Source organism: Aulonocara sp. 'chitande type north' Nkhata Bay, linkage group LG17 (genome assembly GCF_057382095.1).
Source record: "Aulonocara sp. 'chitande type north' Nkhata Bay isolate Kocher_YH1m ecotype deep benthic linkage group LG17, A_spYH_male_GT1.1, whole genome shotgun sequence".
NCBI classification, from domain to species: Eukaryota; Metazoa; Chordata; class Actinopteri; order Cichliformes; family Cichlidae; genus Aulonocara; species Aulonocara sp. 'chitande type north' Nkhata Bay.
The window spans coordinates 21,740,514-21,761,672 of NC_141360.1; the positions used below are offsets into that span (position 1 = coordinate 21,740,514).

At 39.8% G+C, this 21,159-nt stretch overlaps 1 protein-coding gene across 1 annotated transcript; it reads left to right on the plus strand.

Moving 5' to 3' along the window:
• Positions 1 to 930: 930 nt before the first annotated feature.
• On the plus strand, positions 931 to 13,858 carry LOC147310048 (tetraspanin-8-like). The gene is made up of 9 exons (XM_086269409.1): positions 931 to 1,016; positions 2,095 to 2,202; positions 9,058 to 9,120; positions 9,654 to 9,773; positions 10,125 to 10,199; positions 10,277 to 10,372; positions 11,992 to 12,129; positions 12,289 to 12,372; positions 12,773 to 13,858. Exons 2-9 carry the CDS (start codon positions 2,146 to 2,148, stop codon positions 12,845 to 12,847), a joined length of 708 nt encoding a protein of 235 aa, XP_086125535.1. The 5' UTR covers positions 931 to 1,016; positions 2,095 to 2,145; the 3' UTR covers positions 12,848 to 13,858.
• Positions 13,859 to 21,159: the final 7,301 nt, after the last annotated feature.

Consider the following 21,159-nt stretch of genomic DNA (forward strand, 5'->3'; position numbering starts at 1 on the left):
ATCAGCCCCTGATACTCAGAACCTTCAGAAACAATAACCAGACACAGGTGTGAGGGTATCTGTGAGCTCACAGACAGTGAAGGGGAAGCTGGAGTTACACAGGTGTGCACTCACTCTGCTGTATTTTCATACAGCTGCCGTTAGATGGCGACTTAAAAGCACATTTTACTGACAGAACTTCTCAACAACTATGTTTAGTTTTTATTTAATTCATTCATACTCTATAAGATTAAAATAGGCTAATGATTCACTACACATTGAATGCCCTTCTTCTAAAGGAATCAGCTGGTTTGATAAAAACTTTAAATATGTTTCGACTGTTGGTGTTTTCATTCTAACACCAACAGTATATACAAATATATGCAAAGTATCTGTTTGCATATATTGAGGAAATTCTTTATTTTTGTGGGGGGTTTTTCAGTATGTATAGTTATAGTAGTTTATATTATAGTAATATAAAGTGAAAGTGATTGTAGTTAGTTAATTTTTACACTGTCTGCTGGAAATTAATACCAGTCTGAGAGGCCATTAGTTTATCGTTTTCTTCCATTTTCCACTGCTTCCTTTAGGGGATGATCCGCGGGTCACTACCGCGGATCATCTGCCTCCATCTCACCCTGTTGCCAGAATCTTACCCTCTGCATGAACCTCTTCTGGGAAATTTAAAATTAAAGGTGAGCTGGGAATGATTTGGACTTTTTAAATTACACTAAAAGGTTAAAATAGTTGTGATGATAATATGTGTAATAATCTACTGACACATAAGGTGGCTGATTCTGAGATGAGTGAGAAAATAAGTTGTACCTCTGTGTGTGGGTGTTAGGGAAAGACTCACTAGGGTAGAACAGAAAATCCAACAGTGACTGGAGAAATCCTGGAGGGGTAATCGGGTACAAGGAGGCAGGTGCACTGATTGGGAAACTGGGAACAGGTGAGGAGTGAAAGCCTGGGGAATAGAGTGTACCTGGGAGAGGCCTGAGTGAGTGAGTGAATAAATGACAGAACGGAAACAGAAGGTAATGTGAATGATTAATCTGCCATCTGCTGGTTTACACTGAGGTGTAATTTGCAGCTCGCTGCTTTGTTCTCATTTATTGTCAGATGTGTGATAGAGGAACCAGGAGGAACACTATGCACAAATTCGGGCACACAAACAAATGAAACAAGAACCTGAAATAAGTTTACTTTTCAGTGTGGTGGCCTGGTGTCTTCAACTATGTATAAAAGAACCGGGGTCTAAATTGTGGTTTGGTGATCTGATTTTACCCTGAAACCAGGCTCCGCTGATGGGGAAATGACTTTGTGAGGGTTCAGGAGTTTATGTTTGAGTGAAAATGTACCAAGCAGCCTCTAAGCTTGGTAAAATGTGGAAACTCCAGAGAAGCTAGGTTGTCGCTTTCCTTACCCACCCACCTAAAAAGAAAAAAAAAAGTCCTGCAGCTGGAATCAGAAACACCCACTGTATTATCCCTGCAACTGAAAGCCACCTAATCAGGATTTTCTGGCTTTTGTTACAGGTTATTTAAGACTAAAGAACCTTCTCATGCTTAAACTAATCCCATTAATCTTGCTGGAATTTTGGCTTAGTGGCTTCTTCTTGGGTAAAGTCAGATTTATATTGCTGGTTTTGCTGATGTCGGGCAGAAGATCATTCAGATCATCGGATGCTGCTTTACAAGTATAAAACTGATACAGATGGATGTGAATGTTTGAACACATCTATCCATACAACAGCAGTTGACTTATCAGAAGTCAGAACTTACGGATGAAGTGAAACAGTTTGTTTATCCTCCTTTATCCTAGTTGTTGAAGTATCATTCAGATTCTCGTCTCAGCCGAGCAGTGAGTTTAAACATGAGCTCTTTCCATATGTTGATCTTAATTTTATCTGATTATAGTAAACTGGTGGGGGAAAAAACGAGGGAATCCTGCAGGGAAAATGAAAATATAAAAAAAAAAAAAAAGAGGAAAAGAGAGAGGAGATGTGGAAGCAGGAGGAGGAGGGTGCAGTGAGGGACACACCCTGAATGGGTGGAAACAGTAGAGCAGGCTCGTGTGTTTACTGATCTAACAGACTGTGTGTTTACTGTGCAGGAAGCTCGAGTCCTCTGAAGCAGGCGGTCGACGTGAATCGAGGGAAAAACCATGGCTGTTAACAAGTGTATCAAATACCTTCTCTTCTTCTTCAACCTTCTTTTTTGGGTGAGTATTTAAGACAACTTGAGTTCTTACAGTTTATTCACAGGTGATGGATTGGGCAGGTGTTTGCAGGTGGCGTCTGAGTTTTTGAGGCTGTTCAACAGATTTCAACTGAGTCTGATTTAAAAGTTTGCAAACCTGCCGGTTTTATTTGATTTGTGTTTGAAGCATTCAGTTTGTTTAATTTGGGCCTCGTCCCTAAATCAGTTTGACAACTGGCACAGTAGGTGTGGCATGCTGGTTTAGGAAGCTGTGATGCAACTTTCAATACTAAAGTTATTATTTATCTATTTATTTATTTCCAATATATTTCTACTTTTTCTAACTTGATTAAGATTTTTCTTAAATTTGGTCTCTTTAACCCCCAGTCTTTCCCTTTTCTGCATTCTTTGTGTGTCCTGACCTCCCTCTGTCTTTCCATCAATTGAGTAAAACTGGTTGTATCAGATTTTTCTGGCTTCACAAACAGGTATTTGTTCAGTTTCTGGGCATGGCTGTCCCCTCCGCCCCTGAGTTGAGCAATTCAGCATGATGGCGCTCCCTGGATGTTTTTGTTTTTTTGTTTGTTTTTAAACATCGCTGTTTGTAGGTCTTTGGAGGTTCACTGAAGTCTTTCTAAAAAGCACTGTTTGCATATTTTCTAAGCAATGTTTGCTCCATCCCACAGATTCTGTGCTGCTAGGAGCCCAACATGTAGCTTGACTGAGTAATTTTTGTTGTTGCTCAACACCAACCTGGTGGTGGCAGGAAACATACATTATCTCTTTTTTTTGTAGGCGGAACAATGGAAGGCCTTTATCAGCTTTGGAGCTGAAGTATTTGAGTTGCCGCTCCCACTAAAAACTTTAAAGACTTTAAGAGCACGTATTTGTGCAAGGCAAGAGTTTGTTTTCCCCGTCAGAGCCAAAACTACAAACGCTGGTGTGCTGGAAACGTAAATCTTAGTCTGACTTCACATGTAATTGTGAAGTTTTTCCCCAACAAGCGAATTGTGCTGTTAGTCAATGAGAACAGCACAAATAACCATAATTTTTCAACCATGACGTGATCAAGATTTACAAAACAGACTTTTTCTTCAGCATCACCATGCAGATAAACCCAGCAGTAAACTGTTCACAGAAGTCTGGTCAAAAACTCAGGTTTCCTATAAACGTTTTCAGGCCTCGAAGTCTTTTTGAAACCACAGCTGTCACCACCTGGTGGCCTTCAGAGAGAATCCAGATCTAAAAAACTTCTTCAGTGACTTCAATGGCTAAGCCATGTTTTTATTTTTTAAACTGGTCTTTGTTTGACAATGAAAGCCAAGGCTGTTGACAATTTAATTTTATCGTCAGTTTGAAGATCAGGCAGATTAAACTGTGTGAAATAAATGACTGCAAGTCTTATTGTCTTCTGAGTCACTTCAGGTGTGTCAGCAGACCGTAGTTTCAGTGAAATCTGTGGGTTTTTAGATTATGGTGTAAGATGATGAACACTGCTCATAAAGCTGGCTTCATATGCTGTACATGATCTGCACTTGTATCCGTCTGGCCAGCCCGTTCTCACTCCCGGGGCGTACCATACCGAGGTTTTGTTGCGTCCCGCGGTGTTCCTGAGGAACGCAAAGGTTATCTTCCGCGTTCTTATGGTACGCGTCGGGTTGTGGGTGAAATCCAGTGGAAGGACAGTCCCGTGGTAATACACGTTCCAGCCCTATTCTTAACCTTAACCAGCACAGAAATGACATAAAATTGTGTTTTCCAAAGCGTTTTTAAGAAAATGAACGAACATGTGTAGATTGAGTCCAAGCGGTTCTTGTGTTTTCTCATTTTTACAATCTCGTCATTTAGGAACGTGTTGGGTATCCGAAAGCGTAAAATGTTGGCGATTTGTCACCTAGCGTAAAATATTACGCGTAAGGAGTAAGAACGTGTTGGTCTGGCCGAGTGGCCCAGTTATGAAGTCATTTCTGTCGTTACAGCCTGACGAGTCGGATACGTCATTGTCTTTGGAGCACAGCCAGTCAGAACAAGCAGAAGCATGTTATCATGTTCATCTCGTGTGTGTGTGTGTGTGTGTGTGTGTGTGTGTGTGTGTGTGTGTGTGTGTGTGTGTGTGTGTGTGTCTGTGTGTGTGTGTGTTTGCTCGCAGGTTTAAACGTTATTCGGTCATAAACTCATGCATGTAGCTTCTGGCATTTTGTAATCCTCATCAAGCAGTGCGTCCTGTTTGAAAGGTTTCCTCCTGCAGCCTGCTGTGGTTATTTTCAGGTCTTCTCTCAGATTCCCAGAACTGAAGTCAAATCGATCCCAACTTAATTACAGCCACTCAGCGGACGTGATGTGTTTACCTAATGATGGTGGCGAGGGTTGAGCAGGCCTCTTATTTTCTGTGGCGCTCGTTTAATGCTGGTTTTCATATTGTGCTCTGCTGAGAAACATCAAAGAAAGATCCTCTTTCACCACCTATCTGCTCAAACACGACTCCGCCTTGTCCTTCAAGGAACTTTTAAGGTCTTTCTGTACAGCACTCAGCCACAGAAACCACTGCAGACCAGCCCTCAGGAAGCATTACTGCAGCACTCAGCACCGACCAGAGGCACAGAGCCGAGTGGCATTAGTGTTGAGCTTTATCAATGTTTTATGTATTTTTCATAACAAAGAGGACGCTTGTATACATTATTATTAAAGCAGCTGTCAGTAAACCTGCTGCTAGAACTGAATATTTCAAAGGAAATCTAATAAGCCAGCCGTGGATAATGGTGAAGTGAGGCACAGATATGGTACCACAAAATGGGTGACCACTCTCCTTTGGGTTTTTTTTTTCCATCTTATAGATTGAATAAGGTAAAAAAATGATTAGATGATGATGAGATTTAGAACATCCTGAATGACCACAGAGACGAACTAGAGGAAGATCCAAATGCAAAACGGCCACACAGCTGGCTCTCCCCTGGGTTCTGTGTCTGTGAGGCCTGTTTTGTGTCCTTCCTCTATTATCCTTGCCACCAATCCAGCTGATTCTCTGTGAGCACTTTCTGAATTTAATTTAATTGAGTTCAGAGACAACATTTGTACAAATCAGTCCAAGTGTCACCTTTTGTTGGGATGTTTGAACAAGTAAAAAAGAGGAACTGTACTGTGTCATTTTAAAATGTTGCTTCCTTGTTTATGTGAAGAGCTTCATTATTTCCTGAATAATAATAATAATAATAATAAAAAAACTTAAATAACTGGAAGTTTGGGTGGGATACCATCGGATATGACTTGACAGTCCACTTGAAGCAGTGTCTCGGAGACCTCACTGAGGGAGGCGTTTACAGTTTCGGTGGTCACATGGCATTGCAAAGCTCTGTGGTTACTAGTAGCCACACTGCAGTGTGTGTGTGTTGTGAAATGACGATGAGTCTCCAACTGTGAATCAGTGCTAAGGAATTAACCACCCTCATTCCTTGCTTTTGGGAACATGCCCAATCATGACGTACTCACTGGTTTTACTCCTGATTTAACCATCTAAATTCTTTTAGTCGGAGTCGATTAAATACCAAACGATTACTGTAGACTAAATCTAAAGTGTAGAAGTCTGTCATGTTTTTACTGATGAGTTGCTCCACATGGTTTATTCTTCTTGTCTTTGACATTGAGAAATGTGTTCACATGTCTCTCTTCTCTTCCTCCCACGTGTTGACATTTTGTCATGCTTTTATGAGAAACAACTTCTGATTTGCGGACTTCCAAATTCCTCTCACCTTTCTGCGTAACATAATTACTCTAGGTGGATCTTGTTTGTCTAGAATATGTTTGACTCGTTTTTCTTCAGTGACAAAAATGTCAGTACATAGATCCAGCACGTATCAATTTGATATGATACCGACGTTTGTATTTGTTTTTTCTATAATATTCAGCACTAATAGTCTGAGGTCAAGATTAACCTGTGTGCATGCGTCCTGTCACTGGGATCTCTAATCTTAATCTTTGTTGGGTTTTTCCCGTTGTGGTGGAGTAATGGTAAATAATTAACAGGCAACGTTACCCTTGAAAGGCACTTAAAGGTTAAGTTGTGCATGTCGTGAAATTACTCATAAAAAGGACAAAACTGTGTGACGACAACAACACGTGAACAGACTTCAGTGGTTTCCCATTACATTAACAGAGCTAAGAGGGCCCCACGTGTCTGCCTCTGTGGGTTGTGGTTAAAAAGGTTTTAAATCAGAATCTGAGTACTTTATTAATCCCTGAGGAAATCGTGTGGTAAATGTGAGAAAGAATAAGTTGGGATGAATTCCTGACGTAGTTTATAGTTCATATAGGCTTCGGCCTTTATTTCCGCTGCTCCCTGGGGCGGGTTCGTCTCTGATAGCATGTTGCTCTGCAGGTTTTCTCCTAACAGAAAGTCTCTCTGCGTGTATGTGCTGTGATGATCCCCTGCAACCGTCGCCAACGCCTCCCAAAGAAAACAATGACTTTGTTTGGGTGTGTTGTTCCACTGATAAAGCAGGTGAAACACTCCTGTGCTGCACGCCCACTCACCTGACAAAGGGCGGTTCCCAGTTATTGGTACTGATTTGCACACACTCTCCTGGAAGTTGTGAGACCCAGAACCAAATGTCTGACTCTGCAGGTGGGACACGTCTGTGTTTTTGGCCTCTATTCGTTCTTTACTACATGAGGGCAGATGTCTCAACAGCAAATGTAGAGTCCAAAAACTGAGTTTTGTTATGTTTCACCTCGGGCAGTATCGCCATCAGCAGGGTTTTGTTTGTTGTTAAACCAGACTGAACGTCACTTTGCTGTCATCTGCCCAAAAGATGTCTACGACTTGTTTGTGTGTGATATCGAGGACGATTGAAAGCACGGGAAATGACACAGAGCGTTTTTTTTTTTTGTTTTTTTTTTTTTTTTTTTGGGGGGGGGGGGGGTTTGAGGAGCTCCGACTTGTTTTAATTCTGCATATGTTATGAGTTTGTCATTTTTGTTAATCTCATAATGATCTGTACAGCTTTCCTCTGTGCACTTGGTCAAGACTTCTCCCGTCACAGATTTTCAAACAAAATGATTTTAAAAGGGGAAAGCAGCAGCCCAAATATGACAAAACTGTAAACCTTCTCAAGCTTTCACTGCTTCTAATCACCAGTTTTACTTTTTAAGTGAATTAAATGACTTTGTGTGTCAATATGCAGGGGTTACAGCTAAAATGCTTTATGAGTGGGAATATGAGAATATTTTAAATGCTCAAACACTTTTCAGTATAGAAAATGTTTGTGCAGAAAAGGTTTCCCCATAAAGAACTTGAAGTGTGCGTCCTTCCTGCCGTTATGACCTTTTAATGACTTTGTTCTTAGAAATGAGCACGTCCCTCCGACTTCATCTGAAAGTCCATCTTTTGTCTTTTAAATCTAATTGTAGCCACAAGGAGAAAACAACCTCAATGTGTTTTTCAGTGTACAAAATGTACTATAGGAAACAGACGATCTAGGAAGTCAATGCTATGCTGCTGCTTAACATTCCTGTGATTGACTAGGAACCTGACCCTGCTGTATATCTGTGACCTTTTTAATCACGGAAATCTACTTTCCCCCAGCTGGGCATGTTTTCGAGGAACTGACCCAGAACACGTGCACAGGGAAAGAGCTGACTGTAACTTTAAATCACTAATTGTGACCTTTTTAAAGTTAACCAGGGTTTTACTTTTAGAGATATTTGAGCAATGTTTGTTCCAGCCGCCTAAATCCTAGACACAGTCCACACAGATCAGTACCAGGGAGATAACACTACTAGCTGTTATCTCAGGTGCAGTTTGAGGTGTTGCATCCTGAAAAAAAAAAAAAATACACACACACACACACACACACACACACACACACACACACACACACACACACACACACACACCTTTTGTTGGAGTGTAAAAGGGTTTTTTCATTCCTTTTTGCTCAGTCCCATCTCCCTGTTCTTCAGTTAGAAATATGTGGTTGGCGGCGAACGTTATCAAACTAACCAGACAGATGTGGCTTAATTTGGTTCACAGCTGTGACAATCTCTGCTTACTTATGCACATGTGATCAGGACCTCACATAAAAAACTCTGGAAACATGAGAAGTGTCAGATTTATTTATTTATTTGGGGGGGCGGCAGCTCAAAGTAAGCTGGATGTGACAAAGGATCTTATGGTAACTGGTAGATGTTTTGGTAACCCTAGTCAAACCATTTATTGATTTTTATTTATTTGGACTCTGTCCCTCTATTCCTTCTGTAAGTGTTCTCTTATGATTTTTATCAAATGTATTTTAAATGTATTAATCTTATTCTAATCAGTATGATTGATGAAAATAAAGGACAATGTTGTAATTTTTACTTTAACATGATTAGGCAGTGCTGTGTCATGTCTAAATGTGATGCTGCTGCATAGCTTTGACTCTCATTACTGGAGGACATTGATAATGGCAGAATCAGAAAATCAAAATTAAAACATTAAAAGGTAGATATAAAAAAAAATAAAAAATTTTTTTTCGTCATTTGCACCAAAATAAGCAATTTCAGCAACACTACACAAACAATCTTGTATTTACAAGAAAGTCACCTTTGAGTAGATGTGTCCATTTTATTCCTGCTGGTAATTGTCTGCCCCATGTTAAATATTATCATGTGTATATACCTGGAAATATTGCCATGCATTACAAATTCTGAAAACTTTTCTTTCCCCTGACTTGGATGTTAAAGGTAAGCTTTAGAGCTTTTTCCTCCAGGGAGGATTGAAGTGCTTGTTAAATGTCACAATGTCTATTTTGTTATTGCGCTGCTGCAGAGTTTCACCACCAGATGTCGCCAGATTCTGTAAAATTGGCTCATTCGGTTAATCTCCATCTTCTTCTCCCTCCAGCTGAGCGGTTGCCTCATCCTAGCCGTCTCCATCTACCTGAGAGTCAGCAAGGGTGGAAACCAGGTGAGCCAGTGATGGACTTTAAAGAGACTGCAGTATTGCATAGATGAGCACAGAAGTGCATGTTCTAAGGCTTTGTGCAGGCGATGGTGTAGTATAGTGGTGTGACAGTGGGTCTCTTCAATGGATTCCAGATGATGTGTGGACCTCTCATACAAGAATAAGTCTTTACTGTGTTTATATCATCTGTGGTAACACTCAAAAGGTGACTTTGTTTCATTCTTCAGGGAGAATATGTGGTAAATAAAACTTACTGTGATTCCAGCTTTGCCTTCAGAGCTTTATGTATCGCATCAGAGCTACTCTCATGGTCAGCAACCAGGACCAGTCATCTGAAACGTGCACTCACTTCACATTGCCTTTATCCTTGTGTATTTTTCCATCTGTCACTCAGACATTCATCACATTTTCTCTGATCACACGTAAACTATTCCATAAAGACAAACTTCAACATCCTCTCTAACACATATAGGTGCTTTTAAAACTTTAGATCAACCTTTGACTTTGCCTTTGACTTCCACCTCATCTGTCCACAGATCACCGATCAGTACTTCCCTGCAGTCAACCTGATGATTGCCATCGGCACGATCATCATGGTTCTCGGCTTCCTGGGCTGCTGTGGAGCCTACAGAGAGAGCCGCTGCATGTTGCTGCTGGTGAGCATCACATTTTGATTATTTTGGGAATGTTTTTGGAGGGAGGCGAAGCAAAACACATTACTTAGTTAATGAAACCTACACTGAGGGATTGTACCGACACACATACCTGATGTTCAGTAACTGAAACTTTTGCCAACTGCTGGTGGGTTTCTATCTATGTTGAAGTTATTTCAGCTAAGTTGTAAGATTAAAAAACTGAAATATGTTGGTTTGTTACTATGACACAAATGTTTTTGTCGATTAAAAAGATGTGTGAACTTTAGGTGGACAGAACACACATTTTGCTTAACTTTTCGCCTCAGCAAGTCTTACAAAAATTGTTGATCTATATCATGTGTGTTCCCTCAGTTCTTCATCTTCCTTCTCATCATCTTCATCCTCCTGGTGGCAGCAGGCATCGCAGGAGCTGTGAGCCAGAATAAGGTAAAAATAGCGACTATGTGACTACTTAATTTTATTTTTGATGAGGCTCAAACGTCAAGTTGCGTTTCTGTTTGCAGATGGAAGACTGGGTGAACAAGCAGTTGAAAGATATGTTGCCACTTGCAAAACAACCTGACACGGTGAAAAGTGACCTGAAGAATCTGCAGAAAGATGTAACTAACACACACAGTTTTTCTTCAGTAATACAGAAAGACTTTCCTAGACGCAGTCAATCAGATACACGAGTTAACCTAAATCTTGAAACACACTTGTGGTATTTGAATGTGCTGGTATTATACAGGGTATCTCATTGTATTTACATTTCCTGAAGCCCAACATGTAACTCAAAAATGAATAACCAGTTGCCTGCTGCTCACACATGACCAGGGGGAATAAACTAAAATGCTGGGACATCAAATTTAAGATGAACTGCGCCTGAATACAGATCTACACGTCATGAGATTGACTGTGCATACTGCACACATCCACCAGAGGGCACTGTGCATTCAACTGCCTGCAAGTCTGTCAGTGGTATGATGCAATGTAAATACATGGTGACAAATGTCAGTTTCCCAACCCTGAGGCATCTCTATGAGGTCTTGAACATCCCACGGAGCACTATTCAAGTGATCATTCAGAAATGGAAGGAGTATGGCACAACTGTAAACCTACCAAGACAAGGCCGTCCACCTAAACTCACAGGCCGAACAAGGAGAGCGCTGATCAGAAATGCAGCCAAGAGGCCCATGGTGACTCTGGATGAGCTGCAGAGATCTACAGCTCAGATGGGGGAATCTGTCCATAGGACAACTATTAGTCGTGCACTGCACAAAGTTGGCCTTTATGGAAGAGTGGCAAGAAGAAAGCCATTGTTAACAGAAAACCATAAGAAGTCCCGTTTGCAGTTTACCACAAGCCATGTGGGGACACGGCAAACATGTGGAAGAAGGTGCTCTGGTCAGATGAGACCAAAATGGAACTTTTTGGCCAAAATGCAAAACGCTATGTGTGGCGGAAAACTAACACTGCACATCACTCTGAACACACCATCCCCACTGTCATATATGGTGGTGGCAGCATCATGCTCTGGGGGTGCTTCTCTTCAGCAGGGACAGGGAAGCTGGTCAGAGTTGATGGGAAGATGGATGGAGCCAAAAAAAGGGCAATCTTGGGAGAAAACCTCTTGGAGTCTGCAAAAGACTTGAGACTGACCCTAAACATAAAGCCAGGGCAACAATGGAATGGTTTAAAACAAAACATATCCATGTGTTAGAATGGCCCAGTCAAAGTCCAGATCTAAATCCAATCGAGAATCTGTGGCAAGATCTGAAAACTGCTGTTCACAAACGCTGTCCATCTAATCTGACTGAGCTGGAGCTGTTTTGCAAAGAAGAATGGGCAAAGATTTCAGTCTCTACATGTGCAAAGCTGGTAGAGACATACCCTAAAAGACTGGCAGCTGTAATTGCAGCAAAAGGTGGTTCTAGTATTGACTCAGGGGGCTGAATAATTACGCACACCCCACTTTTCAGTTATTTATTTGTAAAAAATGTTTGGACTCATGTATGATTTTTGTTCCACTTCTCACGTGTACACCACTTTGTGTTGGTCTTTCACGTGGAATTCCAATAAAATTGATTCTTGTTTGTGGCTGTAATGTGACAAAATGTGGAAAAGATCAAGGGGGCCAAATACTTTTGGAAAGCCTCTGTATTGTGACAGGCTGAACAGCAATAAGGGCTTTACTAGAACTATTACACTAGTTCCAATCCTATTTGTATTTTCTTCCCAGCTCAAGTGTTGTGGTCTTGTGAACGGAAAGACAGACTGGTCTCCAGATCCATTCCCAGAATCCTGTCGCTGCAACGTCACCAACAGTCCCACCCCTGTCCCCGGTGCTGAGTGTGGCTCAGAAGGTTACTACAGCACGGTAAGGCTGTGACTGCTGAACACTGGATTGAGCATCCCAGCAGGAATCTGATTTCACTTTATATCTGAACAAGAAATCCACACTCTTACTTTACTCTCATCGCTGAGACACAGTTAAATGAACCATAATAACCCACGCTGCTCTGCTCTCACCCTGCAGCCCTGCTCCACCCGAATCGTCAACCTGATGAAGGAGAATATGGTGATAGTGCTGGGAATTGCCTTCGGCATCGCCGTCCTGCTGGTGAGCTGACACATACAGTCACCACATCACTTCAGGGGACATTTGAGTTCACTCGATAAAAAGTCATACTCTAATTTTTAAGTTTTTTTTTTTTCTCTTGATAGAAAAATTGTAGAACATGCAAAAAGCAGATTAATTAATTAATTGGCATTAAGTCAATTTTATTTATATAGCGCCAAATCACAAAAACAGTTGCCTGGGGGTGCCTGATTCCTCTTGTAGAACCAGGTTTAGGGAGCGCCAGCTGTCTGCTGCGACCAGCTGGGGGTGAGGGGGAAGGGGATGGGGCAAAAGACCCGCCATGTGGAAGAGACCCAAAGATTAACAATTACCATTTTTATATTTTCTTTTGTCTTATTTTATTAAAGTTTTAATAATGAGTCATTTGTTGTTCCTGCAGATTTTCGGCTTGGCTTTCTCCATGGCTCTCTACTGTCAGATCAGCAAGAAGGACGGACCTACCACCAACGCCTGAGGCACCATCATCTCTGCCCAAATGTAACCACAATATATCCTCTGCTAATCTAACTCATCCTGTGCTTTCACTGTGAAGAAGCGCACTGAGATTAAAGCCTCTTATACACTAGTATGGAGTCCCAATGGTTACCAAAAAATACACTCTATATAATCTGTATTTTGTGTAAAAGGCATTATGTTACCTGAAATGATAAAATAGTTTGTGTCTGAGAAGCGGGCAGCTTTAGAAATTACCCAGTAAATGCAAAGTAAATAACTGTAATATAATTAACTGGTGTTGATTTAGAATTTCCCAAACCTTTAACTGTTATGAGTATGTTGGTTATGATTTGATTGTGTATTTGACGATGTACGGAAGCCAATTTAAGCCAAAAATATTTAGTCAATAGCCAAGTTGGTGCACAAAATAAAAATTAGTTTCTCATGTTCTCTTAAAAGTGACTTTTTGCTTGTTTGTCACGTTTCCTTTTTTTTTTTTTTTTTTTTTTTTTAAACTTTTGAAAATGTCAATCTGGTTTATATGGTTTATTTTATTTTTTTTTAAGGTAAGTGTATAGTCTGGATTTTTCATTTTAGTTTTTGTCTGTTTTTTTATAATCATATTTCTGGTTGTAACTGGCTTCCATATTATTTATATTCTTTTGTGTGTGTTTGTTTGTTTGTTTGTTTTTTTTGTTTTTTGAAAATTATTGCAAAGACAATCCTCAGGAAGTTGAAATTGTTCTAACATAACACTCTCAGTAAATCTCGCACTCAATCATGGTTATTATTGATATAAAAGTTGTTTCTTCTTTCTCCTGTTAAAAAACTTTCACTGGGTAATAAGGCATGGTGGGATTTAGGTTTGTTTTTTTTTTGCGCGGGGGGTGTCTTGTTTGTTTTTATATCAAATGTCAAGCTTCTCAAGTGTTCCAACATTTGCTTAATTTGCTTCATTTATTTTGTAGTCCATTTTAGGAAAGACGTTTAAAAAAACAAAACAAAAATAAATTCAGCCAACTAAATAAAACTTTCACGTATCCCATAATTATTAAGAAAAACTGAATCCCGAGAATTTACAAGTTTTTGTTTTGTTTTCCCATGGAAGCATGAACGTCAAAAAAAAAATGTGATTGATTTTTTTTTTTTTTTAAAACCAAAGATTAATGTCCTCAGGCCTGAGGATGCTCAGTGTTTGCCTGGATGAATCTGCTTTGTTCCTGATGCTGTTTAAAGTGGTTTTAATCACTATATCACCTGTCAAACACAATTTAAAATAAATAACAATTTAAACAAATCAAGAAGGGAAATTCAGATTGAAGATAAATGTTCTTCTCATGGGCCATATACAATCTAACCAAAGGTAAGTTTGTTTGTTTTTTGTTTTATTTTTTATTTTTGTCATGAGTTTGAGTTTTATGGTAGTACCAGCTGATTTGCTTTAATTGTATTCAAGAAATGCAGAACATTTTACTGTGACAGGAAGTGGCCTGTTTCCGCACACTGCTCACATTTCCTTCCTTCACTTCCTTCTCATTATAATTGCAAGGAACAGAAACCTTCCTAATGTGTTTTTACTTTTACTCACTCTAATCAACTATCAGATGGGGAGATCAAAGTGAGTTAATGATGGACTTGATCTGAGAAAGAAAATTCTAATATATTAAACCATTTTTATTAATATCATTATGGAGTTGTCACATTTTTGTGTTTATAAACACAATTTATAAAAAATGTAACAATAGAAATGACATTTAGAATTCCAAGTGGATATCACACAGATTCTGGTTACTCCCAATAATTCTGAAATCGGATAAAGAAAAATCTACCTTTGTACATGGACAGAAACAGGACTTTTAAACCCAAAATAAATTAAGTTGTGGAATGCATTTCCAAAGCTTGATGCCTTAACTATTTACCCAATAAAGACAAAATCTGACAACCTTCCCTGTGAGTTCTGACACCTCAGTATATAGAAACATTTGTTTATTTAGCTGCATGTTCCATGCGAAATGATGTGATAGCTCTGTTTAGCTTAGCAATTCAGTTATACTTGTATAGTGGCAAATCACAACAGCAGTCGCTTCAATGTGCTGTGTTGTAAGTTAAAGACTAGGAATGGGAATCGACGAGAACCGTTCCTAGTAGTCAAATTCCTTGGAATCGTTAGTCTGTTTGCCTATTGGTACTGCTTATTGGTTCTTGTACTTGCGCTGCTATCAGCTGATTTCAGTTATCGAGGGAGGAAAATAGCAGGATAGTTTATAGCTGTAGCTCAGGTGGCAGAGCAGGTCAGCCACTAATCAGAAGGTCGGTGGTTCAATCCCAGGCTACCTCCTGGCTGCATGCCAATTATCCTTGGGCAAGATACTAACCCCGTGTTTGCCTACTGGTGGTGGTCAGAGGGCCCGGTGGCGCCAGTGTCCGGCAGCCTCGCCTCTGTCAGTGCGCCCCAGGGCAGCTTTGGCTACAACGTAGCTTGCCATCGCCAGTGTGTGAATGGGTGAATGACTGAATGTAGTGTGAAGCGCTTTGGGGTCCTTAGGGACTAGAAAAGCGCTATACAAATGCAGGTCATTTACCATAGCATGGATGTGGACCTTACTTTTATTTTTATTGCACAAAAGGACAAGAGCATAATGTTGAACTGCAAACTGCATCCAATGACAGAAACAACGGCATTATTCTGCTAACTAACACTTTCAACTATTTTTCTCCCTGGAGTAATTAAATAGCGTAGTGCATTACTTTTAATAAATGTGTTCTGTGTAATATCTGTAACCGGAAGGTTGCCGGTTCGATCCCTGGGCTCTCTGTCCTGGTCGTTGTGTCCTTGGGCAAGACACTTTACCCTACCGCCTACTGGTGTTGGCCAGAGGGGCCGATGGCGCGATATGACAGCCTCGCTTCTGTCAGTCTGCCCCAGGGCAGCTGTGGCTACAACTGTAGCTGCCTCCACCAGTGTGTGAATGTGAGAGTGAATGAATAGTGGTATTGTGAAGCGCTTTGGGTGCCTTGAAAAGCGCTATATAAATCCAATCCATTATTATTATTATTATTACATTACTTTTTTGAGTAATGACCCAACACTGAGGAAATGCATCCAAATGACAATGACAATGTGCAATGACAATAAAGTTGAATTCTAATTCTAATTCTAATCCTAATTTGCACAAATGTAATGTTTGATATGCTGCTTAGTAATGGTGGTAACGCTCAAAGCGGAGCGGGCAAGAACCCAATGAGAATCAATAAGAGAACTGATAAGGAATCGAATCCTTAAGTGATATCGGTAAAAAGGTATCAGAGTCGTTAAATTCATCTAAATTCCCATCCCTAGTAAAGTAATAACAATAATACATAGAAAATCCCGACAAATATATGATGCCCTGTGAGCAAGTGTTTTTTGAGAATTAAAGTACCATCAAGAAGAAACTTCCAGCAGAACTAGGCACCTTAAATAACTTAACTCGTACCTCGGGAAGGATGGGGTTTGTGGGTGCCTTTTTAGGTGATGAAGTTTAAAGTTAAATATTGGATTAACTTCATACAGCATTTGGTTACTGTTTAAATTACGGAACTTACTTTTCAGGCAGATCTTCAGTAGGATTATGTTAACATAACTTAAAGATAACGAGTTAAAATTTTGTTTTCATGTTACTTCAGCTCATTACTGTTTTCTGGAGACCCGTGAAGGTTTTACTTTAACTTAACTGTAGAGAGCAGAGGTGATGCTCGAGTCTGTTGGAAGCTCTGGACACATCACATATAGCAGAGCTGGACACACTGGCTTTATGCTAGCTAATTTAACTAATGTTAACCTTCAAAATATATGATGCTAGTGGACCATTTAACGCTCATGCACCTCCTGAAGCTCCATTGTTCCACTGAAGGAAAAAGCACCCCAGATTAGTGATGTGCAAATCATGAAAAGTTAAGTGATTCTCAATACTCGAGAATCACTTTACTGACTCGTGAATCATGTTTCACACCCCAACTGACTCACTGACTCATCCCTGTTGCTGACTAATTTTATTAGTAGAAATATATCTAGCTTACCATTAAAATTGTGGGGAAAAAACAACAGCAAGTTTCTTAACAAAAACATTTCTGCTCTGAACTGGAAGAAAAAACCCTCCTTTCCTGAGCTAAATCGTAGCATAAACAAATAACTCACTTACTCACTCACTCACTCCTAGGGTTGCCAACCGTCCCTTAAAAAACGGAATCGTCCCGTATTTAGAAACAAAAGTACATGTCCCGTATTGAGCTAATAAGGGACGCACTTTGTCCCATAATACAGTGAGAATCAAAAGTAGTCTATAACTTTTAATGGAATTAACGCTTTGTTTTAAAACATAATTCCCAGCCCCTCTCCTGCTTTGTGACCAATGAGCTGGCAGCACACTTATGACAATTCGAGTATGACAATTCAGATTACCGCTCATCTCATTGGTCGAGGAAAGGTCGCTTGCGGAGAAAATACCGGAAGACAAAAGATGACCACAACAAGAAGCATGGCCAACAGGGAAACAAACGCCGACACTGCGGTGCAAGTCTCGGATGACAGTACACCTAATGCTGGGCAGACACTCGCTTGTGTCCAGATCACGCCGTCTTTTTCACCGACGTTTACGTGTTTGCGCGTGAGCAGTGTGAGCGCCTGTGGTGACACCCTCACGAGCGATTGATGATCGGGAGCTGGTCGTGAGGTGTTAATCACTTCTCGTTACCCCACGTATACTACACGACGCACGATGAAGGCCAAAATCGGTCCGATCACTCAAAAATCGGCTCAAAATGGGCCTAAAACCGCACAGTGTAAGCCCAGCATTAGAGCAGCTATGTTTGTTTCCCTCAGAGAAAGGGAAGAATGGGAAAAGGAAAACACCTGGCTGGAAAAAGTTAATATGGGCATGTGCAGTGAATATCAGCGCTATGTGGCCAGAAGTGTGATAATATAACTTATTTTGTGTAATAAACAACTGCAAGGATAGATGATTACAACAAATTAATGACTAATACATAAAAGTAATACATAGATGAATAATGATGATGAGTTAAGATGCGTAATCATGGGAACAAGCGGGTTTACAAACAGGAGCAGCTGATTAGCATTAGAAAAGCTGAAATAATACCTCAACTGAAGCCAATTGTACTAAATGCACTAAATGTGCACTGTTACAAGAATGTTTTTCTTTCTATTGTTTTCTATTATTTTAAGTTAAGCAGGACAGAGTTCTTTTAAAGAAAGATTTACTTATATTCTCAAAAGTTAAGCATGACAGGCTTCTGTTTAAGAAAGAGACCTGTTTTACTGTGTTAATGTTGTCATTTTGAGCTAAAAATAAATGGCTAAATGATCATTTGTTTCACATGTGTTCATATCACAAAGAATAGAATATGCATCTACTTAAATCAACTTCAAGTCAAATGGTTAAAAAAATAATTTCACACACAAAAAAAGAGCTAGAAAATTCACCACACTGGGAAGGGTGAAGACAACTGGGTCGCCCGGCCCTGGCCACGAGGTGTCCCTTATTTATTTTTCAGGGAGTTGGCAACCCTACTCACTCCCTTCTGTGATGAATCGTAGCATAAACGAATCACTCAGGACTCACTCAACGTCAGTCCTGGCTCACAGCTCCTTCTTCTTCTTGGTTGGCAACCAATGTTAAGGTGCATTACTGCCCCCTGGCTCACAGCTCAGTGGACATTTAAAAATATATATATATTTGACACATTTGAGGAAAATACAAATAAAAATAAATAAAAATAAATAAAATAAATGTTCCCTTTAGAAATCTTTTTTTTGTGCTTTTTTTTACTCTATAAAAATAGTTGTTTTTCTTTTTCAATCACTCATCTTAGCAGTAGGATATACATGAAAAGAGAAATAAATTAAGTTTGAGTGAAAATGTACATTTTTTGCACTCTCTGGGCAACTGCCTCAGTGACTCAAATGACTCAAAAGAACCCGATTCACTTTGGTGAGTGACTCATTGAAACTCAATTCAGTAAAAAGAATCAAATTTACCACCATTACCCCAGATCATTATGGCGCCCCCGTGCAGGATGGTGCGTAGAAAACATCTCACGTTGGATCTGCTTGTCTTGCCATGTTGGAAACCATCAGGACCATCAAGGTTGCATTTTTTCTCATCAGAGAATAAAACTTTCTTCCACCTTTCAATGTCCCATGTTTGGTGCTTTCTTGTAAAGTCCAAACGGTCAGTTCTGTGGTGTTCAAGGAGACAAGGCCTTTGGCGTTTTTTGTTTTTGAAGCCCTTCAGTCTCAGATGCCATCTGATGTTAAGGGGCTGCAGTCAGCACCAGTAACAACCTTAATTTGGGTCAAGGATTGCCCAGAGTCTTGACAGACAGCCAAATGGATCCTCCGACTCAGTGCTGTGGAAACTTTTTTGTCTTCCACTTGACTCTTATATTCCATAACCCATTAAAAAAATTCCAAATGACTGTCTTACTGCTTTCCACCTCAGATGCGATGGCATGCTGCCAGAGACCCTGCTTATGCAGTTCAACAACCCGACCACGTTCAAAAAGGGAACTTAATTTTGTTTTTGCCATCAGAACATCATAACAGTGTGACTATCAGACAGAAAATGAAAATGAATCCATATTTTTGCACAGATTTGTCGAAATGGAAAATCTGTAATTGATGTTATATAAAAATGCTATCATTAGTCTCATTATATATGAGCTTATTAATCAAGGCTAAACCATTTAGATCTGTATCTATAAATTACATAATAATAAGGCATAATGCTTTATAAATGAAGTATTCACCATTATCTCACTAATGCTTAATACAGTGCGGTTATGTGTATGTTTCAGTGTATAACTACCATCGGGTTAGATATTTAGCGAGGGATTGCAGATGAAAAGAAATAACAGTGTTTATTAATCTACACTGTGCCTGTTAAAAATAAACAAATAAAAATCAAAATATGTAATGTAATATAACAAAGTAAGGAATTTTTTTTAAATATTCATTTTATACTTTACACTTTCAATCTGAGTACTTCGGGTGTTTAAATTGACAGTGAAGTTTTTATCTATTTCTTGACATCCATAATTAAAGAAAATAAGATAGCTGACTACCAAACACAAATGACAGGACAAGCAACACCACTGTTCTTAGTGAGTCAAAGCCAAACTGTGTGATGGCGTGAAATTTGGAAACTAAACCTGGCCCCTCCCCTTCTGCATAAAATTTAAATTCCTCAGAAAGAAAACCACCTGCGTTCAGCAAAAACAATCAGGAAGATGTTGCAGAAACAGCTTGGAACAGTCAGAATAACAAAGCAGCCAAGCCTTATGGTATTAATTGCTCATAGAACAAGAGTTACGTCTGGTATCTCACAGCCGCAATGGATGTTTACACTGCACACGTCATTACCACTGTTTTGGCTAATGTGGCTGATTCCAGAGATATTTTTATATTTCTGCCCAAATCTGTAAATGTCTGCTGGGAAACAACCAGGGACACTGTTTATGACTGTTTCTCTAACACACATAAGTTTGGCCATAAACACACTCTGCTGGTCCATCCCCTGCAGCTATTTTTAACCTAAAGTCAACACAGCACCCAGTTTAATGACTCTGCTGGATTCCAGTCTATTTTACTCCCGTCCTGGTACAGCACTTACTACAAAATAACACTGATATGAAATTGAAATATTATTTTGATAAGTCCAAGCAAATAACTTGATCACAAATATACAAATCAAACTGAAGCCAAATTAACATCTTATTGTAGCTGACTTTGTGCATCAAGATCATGGAATCCAGTTTTCCATAGCAAAACTGCATCAATCACAGCTAGAAGATGTTCCTGGTATCAAAACATAGGTAAAAATAATGGAAAATGTCCAATTTAACTTCGGCTAAAACATCCTTCCAAAAAAATCCTGGAAGCAGTGGTCTAAATCAGTTCAAAAAGATAATCACTTTTGGAGGTCGTATGTGCAATGGCCCATAACAGTATTTCTTAAAGACACACACAAACTGATCCACTAATATAACAACCTTCTGGTGTGTGCTGAGAGTTTGTTATGTGTGAACACATAATGACAATAAAGGATACTTCTTCTTCTTCTTCTTCTGGGTAACGATAATTGCAAGAAATTTAAGTTTGCAGCTCACCTCTCCAGGTAGAACGATGATTTATGCTCAGTTGAGATGCTTTTGGCCCATCACATGCTGTTCTGAACAGTGCTGAAAGGACAGAAGGAAAAGGTGAAGGAAGGAGTTGTGGAGCAGGATTGTTGGGTCTGCAGTTGCCATGCAACAATGAAGTTGGGCTGTTGT